General features: G+C 47.1%; 1 protein-coding gene across 1 annotated transcript; it reads left to right on the top strand.

The window, feature by feature from the left end:
* The first annotated feature begins 2,944 nt into the window (after positions 1-2,944).
* Cst7 (cystatin F) lies at positions 2,945-12,504 on the top strand. The gene is made up of 4 exons (XM_021662059.2): positions 2,945-3,167; positions 9,500-9,672; positions 11,222-11,338; positions 11,982-12,504. The coding sequence occupies exons 1-4, from the start codon at positions 3,101-3,103 to the stop codon at positions 12,057-12,059; spliced, it is 435 nt and encodes a 144-aa protein (XP_021517734.1). The 5' UTR covers positions 2,945-3,100; the 3' UTR covers positions 12,060-12,504.
* Positions 12,505-14,960: the final 2,456 nt, after the last annotated feature.

The following is a 14,960-nucleotide window of genomic DNA, read 5'->3' as shown; positions in this document are numbered from 1 at the left end:
GCACCCTGACTCCTGTGTTAAAGTCACCTGGATGGAGCAAGAACGCATCTATCGAAGACACCACTGACACCACCACCATTTCTATCCACTTCAGGACAATGTGAAAAATCAAAACTAAAAGAAAAATGTGTAGTACTTGAAACTAAGCAATACTGTATGAAAAGTCCAGTGACCTACCACAGAAGGTCCATAGTGTAGAGGATAGCCTCAGTGCCTAGACCACCACAGGGGATATAAGTGTGCCACACAGGGGTCTGGGCTCCTAACCTACCATAGAGTGCCCTCAGATTGCTGGACATTGTCAGATCCATTCCCACATTGCATCCTTTTTGCTGTCCCAAGTGCAGGAACAGTACCTAAGTATCTGCTTACAATGATACAACAACGACATTCCCAGTACTCTTAGGGGCATTCCCCACAATGCCCCTAGTATAGGTCCAGTTCTCTGGGAGCTGGTCACATGAGGACCCCAGGACCAGCCCAGTCTCCAGGGAACTGCTTGAACACAGCTCCCCAGGACACGCCCTTTACCAAAGGGGATTTATCATAATGGTCATGGAAGTGTCAGTATCCAGGAGGCCATAAATAGGCTGTTCCCTAATGTAGGGTCCAGTACCCACGAAGCTTCTACTTACCTCTCAGCAGGACAAGCACCCAGAGAGCTTTTCTCATGCTGGAAACAGTGAGGACCAATAAGAATGCTGTTAATCTTACACTGTTCCTAGGGCAGACCCAGTACCAAGAGGGTTTTCCACATCTACCCTCAAGAGAAGCCCAGTACCTATGGAGTCAGCCTCCTTGTAAATTTCAAGTACCTTATCCTGGGAGCCACTAGCACACTGAACCGCATGTAGGGCCCAGTTCCAGGGGGCCAGCTGCAAACTGCCTACCAGAGTACTGACTGGTACTTGTGGGGCCAACTGCATGCTTTTCAGTTTAGAGTCAATACTCTGGTGGCCACAGATACAATGCCTCCAGCAGAAGGCCCAGTATCCAAAGGAACAACTATAAGCTGGTCTACATAAAGCCTAGTACCAAAGGGTACCCTCATACTTTTGCCTACTTTAGGCCCTGTGCCACAATCTGATCTCAGAGAGGACCCATGCCTACAGAGCCACTTGCACACTGCAACCTATGCATGTGTAGATCCAGTAACTAGGGGATGACCCACCCTAGCTCTAATGCAGGCCTAGTACATAGGAGGCTGCCTGCATTCTGACCTGAAGGACAAGCACAGTACAGTACCTCGATGACCGCACAACTGACCTTAACTCAAGGCTGAGTAGCCAGGGTTGGCCCACTGTAGACACCATCTGTTCACTGACAAAGAAGACCCATCCAAATTCAGGGGCTCACTATCCCTGCTTCACTGGAATCTTCCCATATCCTCCATTCCAACCTACAGGATCCCATTCTTTTGTAATCCATGGTCTCACTTCAAAAGCTTCCCACAAAGCTGGAACTTCAGCTTCTGTCCAGACAAGTGGAGAATGGGATTCTGCATTTGATTTTCAGCAATCTCAGGTCTGCATCTATAGGAGACATGGTTCTCCTCCAGGTCTCTATAGAAGCTTTCACGTTCTTTATGTAGCTTGTGAGCTGGGAATTCAAATCCTTAAATTATTCCTTTTACTATACCACATTGTCCAGCAAGGTAAGGATCAAACAGCCAACCTTGCTTGATCTACTGCCAGCTCTCACCTAGACCACTGATGATCTGGTTACTACTGAAAATATAACAGCCCTCTCCTATCCTGGCTATGTTCTGACATATAATCCCTCAATGGATGTTTGAAACTGAAGCTAGCACTAGCAGTGAATCCCATATAACTGGAGACCTTGTGTCCCAGACCCTAGCAGTCAAAATTGATCCCAAGGCCAGACAGCGTCATAACAACCACCACTTCCTGAATGCAATCTGCCATGCACAGTACTAAATACCAAACTACCCAAACAATAAATATCAAAGCACCCAGAAACCTATTGAGACCTAAGATTACATAGTTTGTCCATGTCCCACAGACCCTGTAGGAAATTACGAAGCTTGTCCTGTCCCACAGACCCTAATTTGGAAATTAGTAGGACCTAGGACCCAGCAGAATTCAACTGTAGCAGCTCTCCCCCTGATCCCCAGGGATCTGATTACATCTGTATGTCATGCAGGCTGGGAGGCCCAAGTGTCCCCTCAGGGGCAAGCGAGAACAAGGCATCCTTCCACATTACCTTTGTCGCCTATTTCTGAGAGGTGAATATACGTCCCCACACTGAAGCCAGTTGGAGCTTCCTCTACTCCTACTCTGAGGTGCTCCAAAGCTTCACCACAGTTGCCCAGGAGGTAACTGAGGCACATGGATTATTCCTGGTTTAATGACAGCAGGTGTTACAAAGCAAAGCCTAGATTAAGATTTGGGCAGTTGGCTACAGGTACCCACTCCAAACCATGGGCTGGGCAGGAAGTAGAGGCACAGCCAGAGTCAAGCCTCTGTCCACACAATTTCCTCTCCTTTGATGGCTTTGAGACCATTGTCTGCCATGACGGGTAACTCAGCTCACATGATGCTGGACTTCTGTTTGAGGTGCAAAAGCCAACACTCCTTCTCAGGAACCTTGGAAAGTATGAATAGCTCTCCTGCAGGTGAAATTATCACTCACAGCAGGGGCAACAGGATTTCTTGTCTCTTGAGGAGGGCTACTCAGAATTCTAGGAAGCAGAGGGCGAGGGAGGCTGTAAATTTAGAAGAGTCAAGTGACCCTGCTTCTGGAAGTCCCCTGGATTCTCCCCATCAGCATCTTCTATGTGTGGTGAGTGGTAAAAAACTGCCTCTCCCCCTAGGCAGGAGGGAGGGTGCTTTGCTCATGGGTCTCACTTCTCTTCTTCCTCCCCCTGCAAATGATCACAGCTTGAAAACTTCTTTAAAGGAAGTGGTTGCTCTTGTGGCCCCAAGTCCTGGAGATGAAGTGCTTCTGGTTAAAATGATTCAGCGAGAAACCACACCCCCACCAGAGCTATCCCACCCTGCCCTGGTCCTGGGGCTCTACTTGCCTAGCATTTCTACCGTTAGCTCTGGCCTACTACACGCTACCCTTAACCCACAGAACCATGTGGCTGGCCATTCTGCTTGCCCTCTGCTGCCTGACTTCCGATTCCCATGGGACACACACCCCAGGTAAGAGAAGGGTCATCTGGCCCCATCCCAGGGTGCTTTCCTGACCATCTTGTGGTAGTGGAGGCATGGAGGCCCTGGCCTGCTAGTCTTTCAGCTTTCCCAGGACACTCTTGGAGCCCTGAGAAAGACCCTAGCAAGAGGCTCTGGATCCTGGAAGCAGCTACTTCCATGCAGAACAAACATCAGGGATTACACATGACAGCAGCCACAGTGATAGAGAGCACAACTTCTGTTCCCTTCTGTTCAAGGGTCTCAATCAAGCAGACTGTATCTGAAAGCTTTACTTTCTTGCCTTGTGACTTCACTGCAGGGACTCCAATAAGATACTTATCCTTCCTGTAGTCAGCATGTTGTTTGCCAGTAAAGTGTGGAGGTGGTCTGTGTTGGGAAGCTGAGACACAACAAGTTAGCTGACTTGCTAGCCACCAATGCCTGCTTCCCTACAGAGAGCTGGATGATGTCTGCCCCAGGAAGCAGATTTAGAAGACAGATAGTTTGAGGGCCCTGCCTCTAACAGACAAGAAAGCTGATAACTGACCATCTCCCACTGTTAGGAAATGTGCGCGGAGACGTGCGCCTGTAGAGGTTACACGCGGGTTCACAGATCACACCACGAGATCGTTCCACGTGGGAGGTTTATTAGGGAAAAGGAGAAAGAGGTCGCAGGGAGACAAGGCAGAGAAGAGAGAGAGAAGGGGGGGTTCCTGTTCTCTTTATAGGGTGATTTAGAGCATGCTCGGGTGGTTTCAGGTGGTCAGCAGGTGGTCTGGGTGTCTTTCCAAATGCCTGATAACCAGTCTGTCAGGTCCCAGGAGCTGCCTGTAGAAGTGCCTGCTTGCTGATCCCAACACCCACCAGATGAAGATATTGCTTAGGCATAGACAGGACTTTCATCATTCTTCCTCCTTGAAACAAGCTGGGTCTGGTCACAGGTTATGAAGTAGAGTGTTCAGGGAGACACAGTGAAGGGGAATAATACCCAAGACCAGAGACAAGAAATCTCCCTTCACAGGAAATCAGATACCAAGAAGTCAGTGGTACTGTCAAAGGAGAGCATAGCCTCAGAATCCAAGACCTGATGTGGATGCTGTGAATTGGGCACTATGGAGATAGGATAAGAACAGGGAGAGGGCAGCTTCTGTTCTGAGGTAGGGACAAGCCACAGCAGCTTGGGGGTGGTTAGCAAATAGGTAGCTAACTAGTAAGAGAGGAGAGACAGCACTAGGCATAAGTCAGAACACGGAGCTTGCCTCCCAGTGGGGCCCTTCCTGGCCTCCCTCCTGTTCCTTTGTCCCAGCTGTCCAGAGAGAAAGTTCTGCAAAGCCCTCTTAGCCTCTGCGAGAGATGGGGGGGTACTAGTGCTCGCTGTCTCACTAGTCCTGGGGCTTCATTTTTATACTAAGTGTTTTGAAGACACTGTTCTTGCCTCCTCTGTGGCGTAGCGGAACAGAGTGGAAACATCCACTGCATGACAGAGAACACCACTGCACAGCCTTTGCGGGAGACACTGCAGGACTGCCAGTTTCCTGTTTCTACCAAGTCACCTTCCTGCAAGTGTGTGAGCCGAAAGGAGTCCTCCCCATTCCTCCTGACCAGTAGGTTCTCTGGGCCATCCCCTTCAGGCCTCTCTGCCCAGACCCAAATGAGCAACACCTTCACACGGGAACCTGAGAACACAAGCCCCACCCCCACCCCCTACCGGCTAATGATTCTTGAACTTCCTTCAGCCTGCCCTTTGAAATGGCCAGTAGTGGCTCCTGACCCAAGAGTCTTAGTGGAGTGGCTCAGTGATGATACCCACAAAGTGCTTGGAGGCCTGAGTGCTTCCAACATGTCCACCCTTGCTTTCAAGTTTGGGGTCAGGCCCTTGCTCTGCTGTGCTAATGAACCCCATCTCTACTCACGAGGGGACCACCCTTTCTGAAGCTTCCAGTAAGGGCCTCAGTTGCTAAGATGGGGTACTCTTAGGCCCCTCTCTCAGGATTCAAACATCTGGGAACCTGGGCCTTTTCTGGGAATCTAACATATATATGTACATACATACAAATACACACACACACACACACACACACACATATACACACACACCACCTTCCCTACTTCCTATGGGATTCTGGAACCTGTTGTGACACTGAATGTGTCTGATCTAAGCATATGGCTTCGCTCTGTGCCTAGGAGTTAAACTGCCCATATCCACATGCAGGGCAATTAACTCCATAGTCTTCAGAATTTAGAAAATTGCCACACTGTCTCTGCTTCTTTGCTGCAGGTGAGAATGGGAAGCCTTCTTTCTTAATGTGTCACCTCTTCCATAAAGGTCCTCTGCTGCTATTCACCCTTTGCTTCATCCCCTGCTGGCACCTCTCCAGTAGGACTTGCAGAGGAGGTTTAGGCAAGAAACCTTTAGCCATGAAGCCACCTGCTTCCCACAGCAAGAGCTAGGAGAATAAGAAGGCCTGGGTATAATAATTCCCACAGAAGGCTCTAGAAGCTGGTGGAGGATGGGCCTGGGCCTGAGTGGACCACTGGCCTAGCCTGTGTGCAAAGTCTTCCAATGAAGACATTTGTCCTTGGAGAGCCTTCCTGTGGTCATATTGTACCTGATATGGTACTGGGTAATACTGACACTACTGCTCCATGCAAACTGGCTCATTTATTATTACCATGAGAGGTCAGTAACATCATCATCCCCTTTTACAGATGGGACATGGAGGCTCAAAAAGGTTGCCAAAACCAGCACAGCTGATGAGAAGATCAACTGAGATTCTAACACTGGGTGTGTCTCAGCTGGTAAAGACAGAGTTAAACCTAGGAAGTATCAGCATCCATGCATATGATGAGATAAAACTGTCTCAAAGAAGCCCACTCCAACCTTACAACTCAAGACCTCAAAGCTTAAGTAGAATCTATAGAACTCATGGCAAAGACAATGGCTTAAGAGATTTTTCTGGTAGAGGTGAGGGACTCTAGGAGTTACAGAGTACTGGTGACTCCCATGAAGCTGAGCAGAGCCTGGCATTTGCCCCATTACTATACCTGTTCTCAGAATTCCTCTTGCTTCTGTGGGAACACCATAAAGGGCTGGAGAGCATACTGGAACAGTCCAGAGGACAGTGGGCAGAAACCAGCTATAAATGATCTACACACCAGACCAGGTCCCAACCCTACAGGACAAAACCACTAGCAGCATGCTTCTTTCTTAGGATAAAAGGCTTAGGGGCCTGTTGTTAAAGGTTAAAGTTTAATACTGATTTATCTTTTAGTTAAACAGTGGTTACTCCTAAACCAGCTGTATATCCAAATCACCACACAGAGACTAGAATTTATTTAATTAACCTAGAGCACAATTCTGGGCAATAGTTACTCCATCCTAAACCTACATAGCCTCCTCCCATTCAGAATTTCCAACATTACACTTGCTTTTAGTCATATCTTAGGTACGGTTCATCTCTCCTCCTGGTTCCAAGTCCTCTCCTGCGATCTCGATCTCTGCTCTCCCACTCTTCCCACTCACTTCTCTTTCCTCCTCTCCAGACCAGGATCTCCCACCCTATTCTCTCTATTGCACAGCATTGGCTGGTTGTTTTGAAAATACAGAGAACAAATGGTGGCATGTTTACACAAACTTGAGACAGGTGATGCTTAGAATAAACATCACAATGCAATGTCTGGATTAAAACCAGATAGTGGGGTAGAGAAATCAGCATTTGAATGAACAGGATAAATTGTATACATTCTACAAGAACATTTTACCAACAGGGGCCCATGCCTAGGCAGCCTGGAAGCAACTATAATCTGGATCTGAATCTGGTGTCTCTAGCTTGGGAGCCTAATGCCCTGCTTGGTCCGGCACTGCTGGCCTCCCTTTACTAAGAGAATATGGGATGCCCCAAAGTCATGTGTCCCAATGACCACGGCTTCACTACTATAGCATTCTTCCCTTGAATGACATGAGAAGATCAATAGTGGGCTGCAGTGGACTACAGGCGATGCTTGCCCTGCTGTCCTGGCCCCCCTCATTCAGGCTCTAATAAGCAATGGAAATAGCCTTCACTTGAGGCTCTCTGACAGATCACTGCCATTCAGGAAGGGCCTCCCTGCTGACCTGAGCTACCTCCACATCTCATCACTGGTATTACAGGTTCCTGTACTAGAACACTGTCCAGGAGATGTGCCAACAGGCCTGACCACCCAACCCTGAGTATCACGATTCTAGTGGCCATGTGGACATGTCTGCCTTAAAGATGACATTTAATATAAAGCCTGACTCTTTCCCTGGCCCCAGTTCCTAAAGTCTTCCCCACAAGCTCTCACAGAAGGCTTCCAGTGGGACCCAACCTTCCTGCCTTCTGGTTCTGAGGTGTCATCTACCTACAGTATTAGTTCCTAACCCCCAATTCAAGGTAAAAGCTATTTCTCCCTCCACTTCCACTGGGCCTCCATGACCACTTACTCAGTCACTGGGATAGGGAGAGCACCTTGTCCCCAAAGGAAACTTGGGCTCTACGGCTGAAATACCAACCCAGCCACACCAGCCAGCACCTGCATCTTGGTGTCCAGTCTAGATAGTCAACAGCATGCTAATATCTCAGCAATGTCTTAGAAAGGTAAGTTTAGCATCTAAAGCCATGCTATCCATCTCCCACTTGCCTTGAGCTTTTCATTTTCAATGCATTTTAATTTATATTATACTTACTTATATGTGTGGGTACATGTGGACAACTTGAGGTCAGAGAACAGCTTGAGAATTGGTTCTCTCCTTCCACCAAGATCAAACTTAGGACTACAGGCTCAGCAGCAAGCACCTTTGCACCCTGAGCCATCTCACCAGCACTTTTCTTTTTTCATATGCAACTCATCCCTGACCATTGAAGAAAAAGTTAAAAGTAAGAGAAACCCAAATTCAAGACTTTAAGAACTACAAGCCACTTTCTACTGTAGGGAGCCAACTGGTTCAGATTCTTATCTTTTCCTAATAATCATGTCCCGACTCTGAAGCCAAGTGGCCAAATGCATACACCTGGCCAAGCCCTTCCCTCCTCACTTCAGCCACCCTGATGTTGGCATGTATTTATCTTTTTTTGAGGGTTCTTATATCTTTAACTCCCTAATCCACCCCAATTCCTTACAATACCCCAAGACGAGGCAGGAGAAAAAGAAGTGGGGAAAGGGAGCATAGGCTATTTCTTGCTGATTAGGGTTTTTGGGTTCCTTGGGGTAAGTCCAATCTGCCTAGTCAGGATCTCTCCAACTTCTTGTCAAATCACAGCAACAGAAAAGAAAAGCAGCAGGGGGAGCAGCAGCGGCCTTCTTCCTTAGAGAACCCCATCCCTCTCTGGGCTCTGGCATTTATTCTTTCTCCAGAGTCCTCAGAATTAAACTATCTACAACTGGTGAAGATCACGGCCCTGTCAGAGCAGGAACAAGGCAAATAGTCTGCTGCTGTAGACAATCTAAAGCAGCCCCATATCCCACAGCTGGGATTAAAACAAAAATGAAAACATGTTTACACAACATAACTGAGTTTTTAAAGAAACAAAAACTCCCTCTACACCCTGGCCTCTGGGATACTGGGAACTGGTCGAATGAATGAGCTGAGGAAGGGAGTGCCTGGATCAGGATCTCCAGTGAGGTGGGTCTTCAGGATCAGTTAGCCCCATGTACCTCATTCTGTTGCTCCATTTTTTACACACAAATATGGACTCATTGGTACAGAAAAACAGGTCTAGGTAGAAACCATCTGATCACCCTCTCAAACCCACAGCAAACCAGGCTCTGGACCCAAAACTCAAGGGCTAATATTCACTCAAGAGGAGGGAGAAGATCTGTATACCAGTACCTCAAGAGCCAGTTCACAAGAGGTGGTAAAGTCACGGGCTGTGTTTAAGGCATACCTGAGCAGACATGGAATCAAGCTGTTCTGACAAGGTGCAAGAGTGCAGAAGGGACACTAGGGAGAAGAGAGCCAGCCTCAAAGACCAGTCTGGGAAAATTCTAACACATTTCTTGTCTGGAGTTCATTTCATGCCTGGGGCCCCATGTTGAGAATAATCCTGGGTTCTGAAAAAGGCCATGTAGGCAGATACTTGGGAACAGGAACTATACTACTGTACAACCCATGACATCTGTTCTCAACTCCAAGTAAAGAGCATAATGAGGATGCTTAACACTACGGCGACAAGTAAACAGGTGGTAGGCACACAGGTGAAGGGAGGGAGGGACGGGGACCACCTAACTCAGAGAACTGGGTATCACCAGGACATGAGACATGGCCCAATGATCCAGTACTCCACTGACAACAATGTTTTTGTCTGGTTCTTTTGTTTCTTCAGATTTTTGTTCCAAAGATCGGAACTCCAGTGTGAAGCCAGGATTCCCCAAAACAATAAAGACCAATAACCCCGGAGTACTTAAGGCAGCCAGGCACAGCGTGGAAAAGTTCAACAACTGCACAAATGACATCTTCTTGTTCAAGGAGTCCCATGTCAGCAAAGCCCTGGTACAGGTACGGAGCTAAGACCAATGGCGGACACCTCAGGACAGAGCAGGGAAGCACAAAGAGGCTGAGCCTCACAACCCCCTACCTACAACACTGGAGGAGGAGGAGTTGTGCCGGAGCCAGATGGTGTCACCCAGATCTGAGCATGATAGCCTGCGACTTTTTCTTAATAAAACTACCAAAGCCCATCAGTGGCAGTAAGGAATGGCAGGGTCCTAGAGTGGTGTGCTGGGGCTGACAGCCTGACCAGAGAGCACATCAGTACCAGAATTTTCCTGACAGGGTCCAGGGTCTGGGTCATCTGCTGTCATTATCCCTCAGCCATAGTCCAAAAACCCACTGCACTATTTTCCACTGGATCCATTCATTTTCCTCCTAGATCTGGGCCTACTTCCTTCTCAGACCTACAGACCTACTGTCCCTCCAGCCTGCTCAAGTATCACCATTCAAAGTCAGACTTCTTGGTGACTGATTACATCCACTCAGAACTTTCCTTCCTGGGGCACCCTAGAGGGCACAAGCCACCCTTGTGTTCCAAGAACATGTTAACATGGCAGGAGGGAAAGACCTGGCCACCTCGTTTGCTGTACATAGCACTCTACTGGCATGTAAAGCTGACTTCAGAAGATGTGTAGTATGTGCAGGGAAAGGGCTATAGAAAGGCCTAGCTCTGAGGATGATGACTTTACAGCATTCATGTTTGTTCTGATGATGACTTTACAGCATTCATGTTTGTTCACAGGGCCAGGGTGGCTTCTGTAGTCTTCCTTTGGCAACTATAAACTCTTTAAGAGTGTAATGTTCTTTTTTAGAAAAAAATCCTTTAGGCACACTCTGATGTGTGGCACTATGAGCACTCTAGGACCAGCCACAGACAATCAGATCCCTGGGCCTAAGTACCCAATGTCCCCATGAGGGGGATGAGCATTATCCCTCCATACTCCTGTGATGTTGGAGACTACTTCACATGCTATTTGGTTAAGACTGGGACTAAAAGTTGAGGAACTTCCCAACTATAAAGAAACTACAAAGAAGGAAAAAGAACTAAGTCATGGCTGTGTGCAAGTAACGAAGGGCTATTTTGAAACTCAAAAAAATAAAAATAAAAATCAGTTCCCATAAGAGTGGAGAAGCCAACAGGTACCATGTATGCCAACAAGCAATATGAAAGTCAGCAAGCTTAATTAACATCCATTTAAACACCACTGAGGGTTAATGGGGGCTGTTGGGTAGGTTGAAAGGATATGACAGATAAGAGAAACAGGACAGATCTTTACTTATGGCTGTGGCAACCCCACCCTGCTATTTCTCCAGAATGCAAAGCTCTGGGCAGAAAACAGCTGCCTTAAAGGAGCCATGAGGCACTGCCAGCAGGCAAGAATGAGGAACAGCTGAAATCTGGGCCTGCTCATCTGCAGCTTGCCTCCCCAGTGCCCAGCTTCTCAACACTCTCCTTGCCTGCTGCTTTAAGGCATGCCTCAGCAGCTGGGGAGACAGTGACTCCCTTTGCATCCTATAAAAAGTAATCTAGTTCTTGGACCTTTGGATTTTTCAGGTCGTGAAAGGCCTGAAATATATGCTGGAGGTGGAAATTGGCAGAACTACATGCAGGAAGACCAAGCACCCCCACCTGGACAACTGTGACTTCCAAACCAACCCTGCCTTGAAGCGGGTAAGGCAGAAGAGCATGTCTACTGAGTCCTGGCTCTCATCACCCAGCTCACTGTTCAGGGCTGCAGTCGCTTCACTTCCACACCTCATACCCAAGGGGATGTTCCTCCCAACCATGAAACATGACATCTCAAAGGGCAGGCACTCTCTCAAGGGGCACAGGGTTGAAAGAGTACCCTCCCGCACCTCACATGACTTATACCACCTGACTTTCAGTTCCTGAGGCCTCTTTGCAGATAATACTCTGTATTTGGGATAGAGAGATTACAGCAGGAAAAGTTTTCAAATAATTCAGAAATCATATACAACACCTACATATATAAAACATGCTATAAAATATGACATGTGCTGTATTTCTATATATGATCTCTCTACAGGGAAGAAACAAAAGCTATGTGGGAAACCTTAACATGTCATAATTATGTGAGAAGTATATAGTCTTGAATCATTCCAACTTTCAGTAGGTTCGAGGATTTTCAAAATAAAAGCTGGAGGTAGGTGAGGGAAGACTGCTCAGCACATGTGAACACATTCACACACAGCCCCCAGTTGCCTGGCATGCACAGGGATTCCAAAAGAACTGCCCTGGGTGGCAGGGTCTCTGCAGCAGCTGGGGTTCTAAGGTGGGCCCTTTTGTGTTTCAGATTCTATACTGCTACTCTGAAGTCTGGGTCATCCCCTGGCTCCACAGTTTTGAAGTGCCTGTTCTCCACTGCCAATGACTTCTGCTCCATCAATAAGACTGCGGCTGTGATAAATAATACATTCATGTGCTCCCCATTCTTTTCTTTTCTTTTCACCCCAGCCTGGCCATCTCAGATCCTCAGGGCTCTCTTAAAAATGAGCAGACAGAAGCGCCAGTGGGTCATGAGGTGGCTGGGATGGGAAAATGATAGTGCCTTCCCGGCCAGGTTAACTGTATTCACACTTTCTTCTAAAATTAATTCTGGTGCTGCACACCTACACTCAAGATGTGGACATAGAGAGAGAATCCTTTGATGGCATTACTAGAGCATGGGTAGAGCAAAGCAGATACAGTAAACAAGGTGGTAATGTGGGAAGCTTCTTGATACCTGACTGCATTTCTTGTCTACTTTTAACATCTGTTGAGAACAATGTTGATGAGAATGGCTTATCCTATGTAAAAAGCTTATCATCTAAAAGCAATACTGCGTGTGTCGCCCTTTACTGGAATCCAGCAAAGTGGGTGGCCTGGTGAATTTAGTTTGTTTCCATAAAACCTCAGGATGCTTCATGTAGTGATAAGCTGTAAGCATAAGTTTGCTGAAGACCTAAGCAACTGGCCCAGACCTTGGCATCAACAGGGTTAGCAACACCCACGGAAAAGAGAGAACTCTGGAAGCAATTCTGAAGGGACAGTGCTTGCACCCAAGTTCTCTACTGCCATGAAGGCTAATTGTTTGGGAGTGCCCAACACACAGGGAGCAGGCTCAATACAGGTAGGGTAAATGATGGGGCCATACCCCTCAAAACCACCCACTGTGAGATAAGAGCACAGACAGATGAAGCCTGTATGAAGGGGCTGGGGTGAGGGTAGACAGGCTATGTAGGGCCCTGGAATAATGAAGGTGCAACCGAGGGCTGCAGGGCACTGGAAACTTGAGAAAGACAGCAATGGAACTTGATCTGGAAGATACACAGGGCAGAGCACAGGGTAAAGCCAAAGGGTAGACCCAGGACAGCTAGGTCTCAGAGTCTTCATTCTGAGGGAATCATAGCTGAGTACCAAGAAGCCCCAAGGTGGACAGAGGGACCACTCACTCACTGGACTTCTTCTCTGGTCTCTCCTCAAATTATGACTGCAAAGGAGAAAGCTGTGGGCACCTGGAAGCAATACAGACTTGAAAACAAGTAGGAAAGCAAATGTGCATGTGCATGGCAATGTAAATGCTTTAACCCTCACTACAGGACAGCACAGGGGTCTGCCTTGGCATCCTTCAAATCCCCTTTAATTTTTCTCCTGACTCCCTCCAGTCTAATTTAATTCAGGGGCAGTGACAGCAGCAATGCCACAAGACACTGACTGTACTTGGCAATCTGTGAAGCAACTAAAGCCAATTCTTGAGAAAGGCCCTTGACCACACATACAACCAACCAGAGTCACAGACACACAGCTAGAGCCCTAGGAAGGCAACTGTGGGATGTCCATGAGAAGGCAGTATGTGAAGGGTACCATGCCCTGGTTTCCCTGTCAATGCGAGATCAAATGAGTATCAATGTATCAATGAGAGAACATCAAGGTCTGCTCTTCCTGTCTCCCCTTAGCCATCCAGAATCCTGACAGCTCAACTCTGATGCTCTAGAGCCTTCTCCATCCACACCACTGCCACATATTCCTCAACAGACACATTATACTAGCTCCATTACTACCTGCTTCAAATATCTGTTCACCTTGGCAACCCTTCCAGCTGGCTAGTAAGCTGGCTACAATTACTGCTCCATAAAACACCGCTCTCACCACTGCCCATGGGAACTCCTCACACCACTGTTACCCAGGCCATCGTATACCCTCTAAAGTATCTGAAGAGACTCTGCTGTGCCACCAAGGTCACGACCTAAGCCTGTTACCTGCAAACTGCAGCAGCCACTGTCTCAACAGCCTTGAGAAGGACACTTGCCTCCTGTCCAGCCTTACAGAACATTTATCAATCATTATAACAGAGACTCAGCTCAGTCGTGTACCGGCTGTGACACTAAGCAGCCACTATTCACACAAGGCCATCCATCTCTGCATCACTAAGTCCGCATACGCAACCTGGGCACAGTACACATAGTTCCAGCTACCCAGGAGCTGAAGTACAAGAATGGCTTTAGCGCAGGAATCAGACACCAACCTGTACAATGTAGCAGGACCATGTCTCAAAAAAAAAAAAAAACAGGAAAACTTTCAAAAACTTTGGAAAACTTTCAAAATCATATATGACCACTTATAAGGATGTTGTCCATAAAAATCTCAAAAGGCACTTCATTATACTGTCAAGCAAAAATTGACTCTTAATAGTTTTGAAACAGTAGTGTGGGAAATTATCAATTACTTGATTAACCATGTAAACAGATTACTAACTCATTAGAGAGCACTCCCTGTGTGTTTACAAGAAAAGCATGCCATATATTTAAGACACCCCCTTAGCACCTCACTATGCAAATTACCAAATAAACACAGGAAACGACACTTGGGAGTTGAAAGAAACAACTCAGTCAAAACCAAAAGTCCTTTGCTAAAAAACCAACCAACCAAACAAAAACTGAGAGTCAACTTATAGGCCCAGGAAATGCATCCTTCTTACAGGCGCATTTGTAATTGCCCAGCTATTCATGCATAGCTGATGGATGGGGCATATCACTGCTATTAAAAGTATTTACAGCTGTACATGCTAGCACAAACCTTCAATCCAAGCACTTGGGAGGCAGAAGCAGGCAGAACTCTGTGACTTTCAGGCCAGCCTGGTCCACAAATAAAGTTCACAAAAGCCAGCCAAGGTTACACAGAGAAACTATGTCTCAAAAAACAAAACAAACAAACAAACAAAAAAGGTATATTCACTTTCTTTCCTATAACGTCCCATAAACAGTATTGACAGTTGTTTAGGTGATGAAACACG

Source organism: Meriones unguiculatus, chromosome 4, assembly GCF_030254825.1.
Source record: "Meriones unguiculatus strain TT.TT164.6M chromosome 4, Bangor_MerUng_6.1, whole genome shotgun sequence".
In the NCBI taxonomy this organism is placed as follows: domain Eukaryota; kingdom Metazoa; phylum Chordata; class Mammalia; order Rodentia; family Muridae; genus Meriones; species Meriones unguiculatus.
The sequence above is the reverse complement of the archived record's forward strand: the minus strand, read 5'-3'. Positions and strand labels throughout refer to the sequence as shown.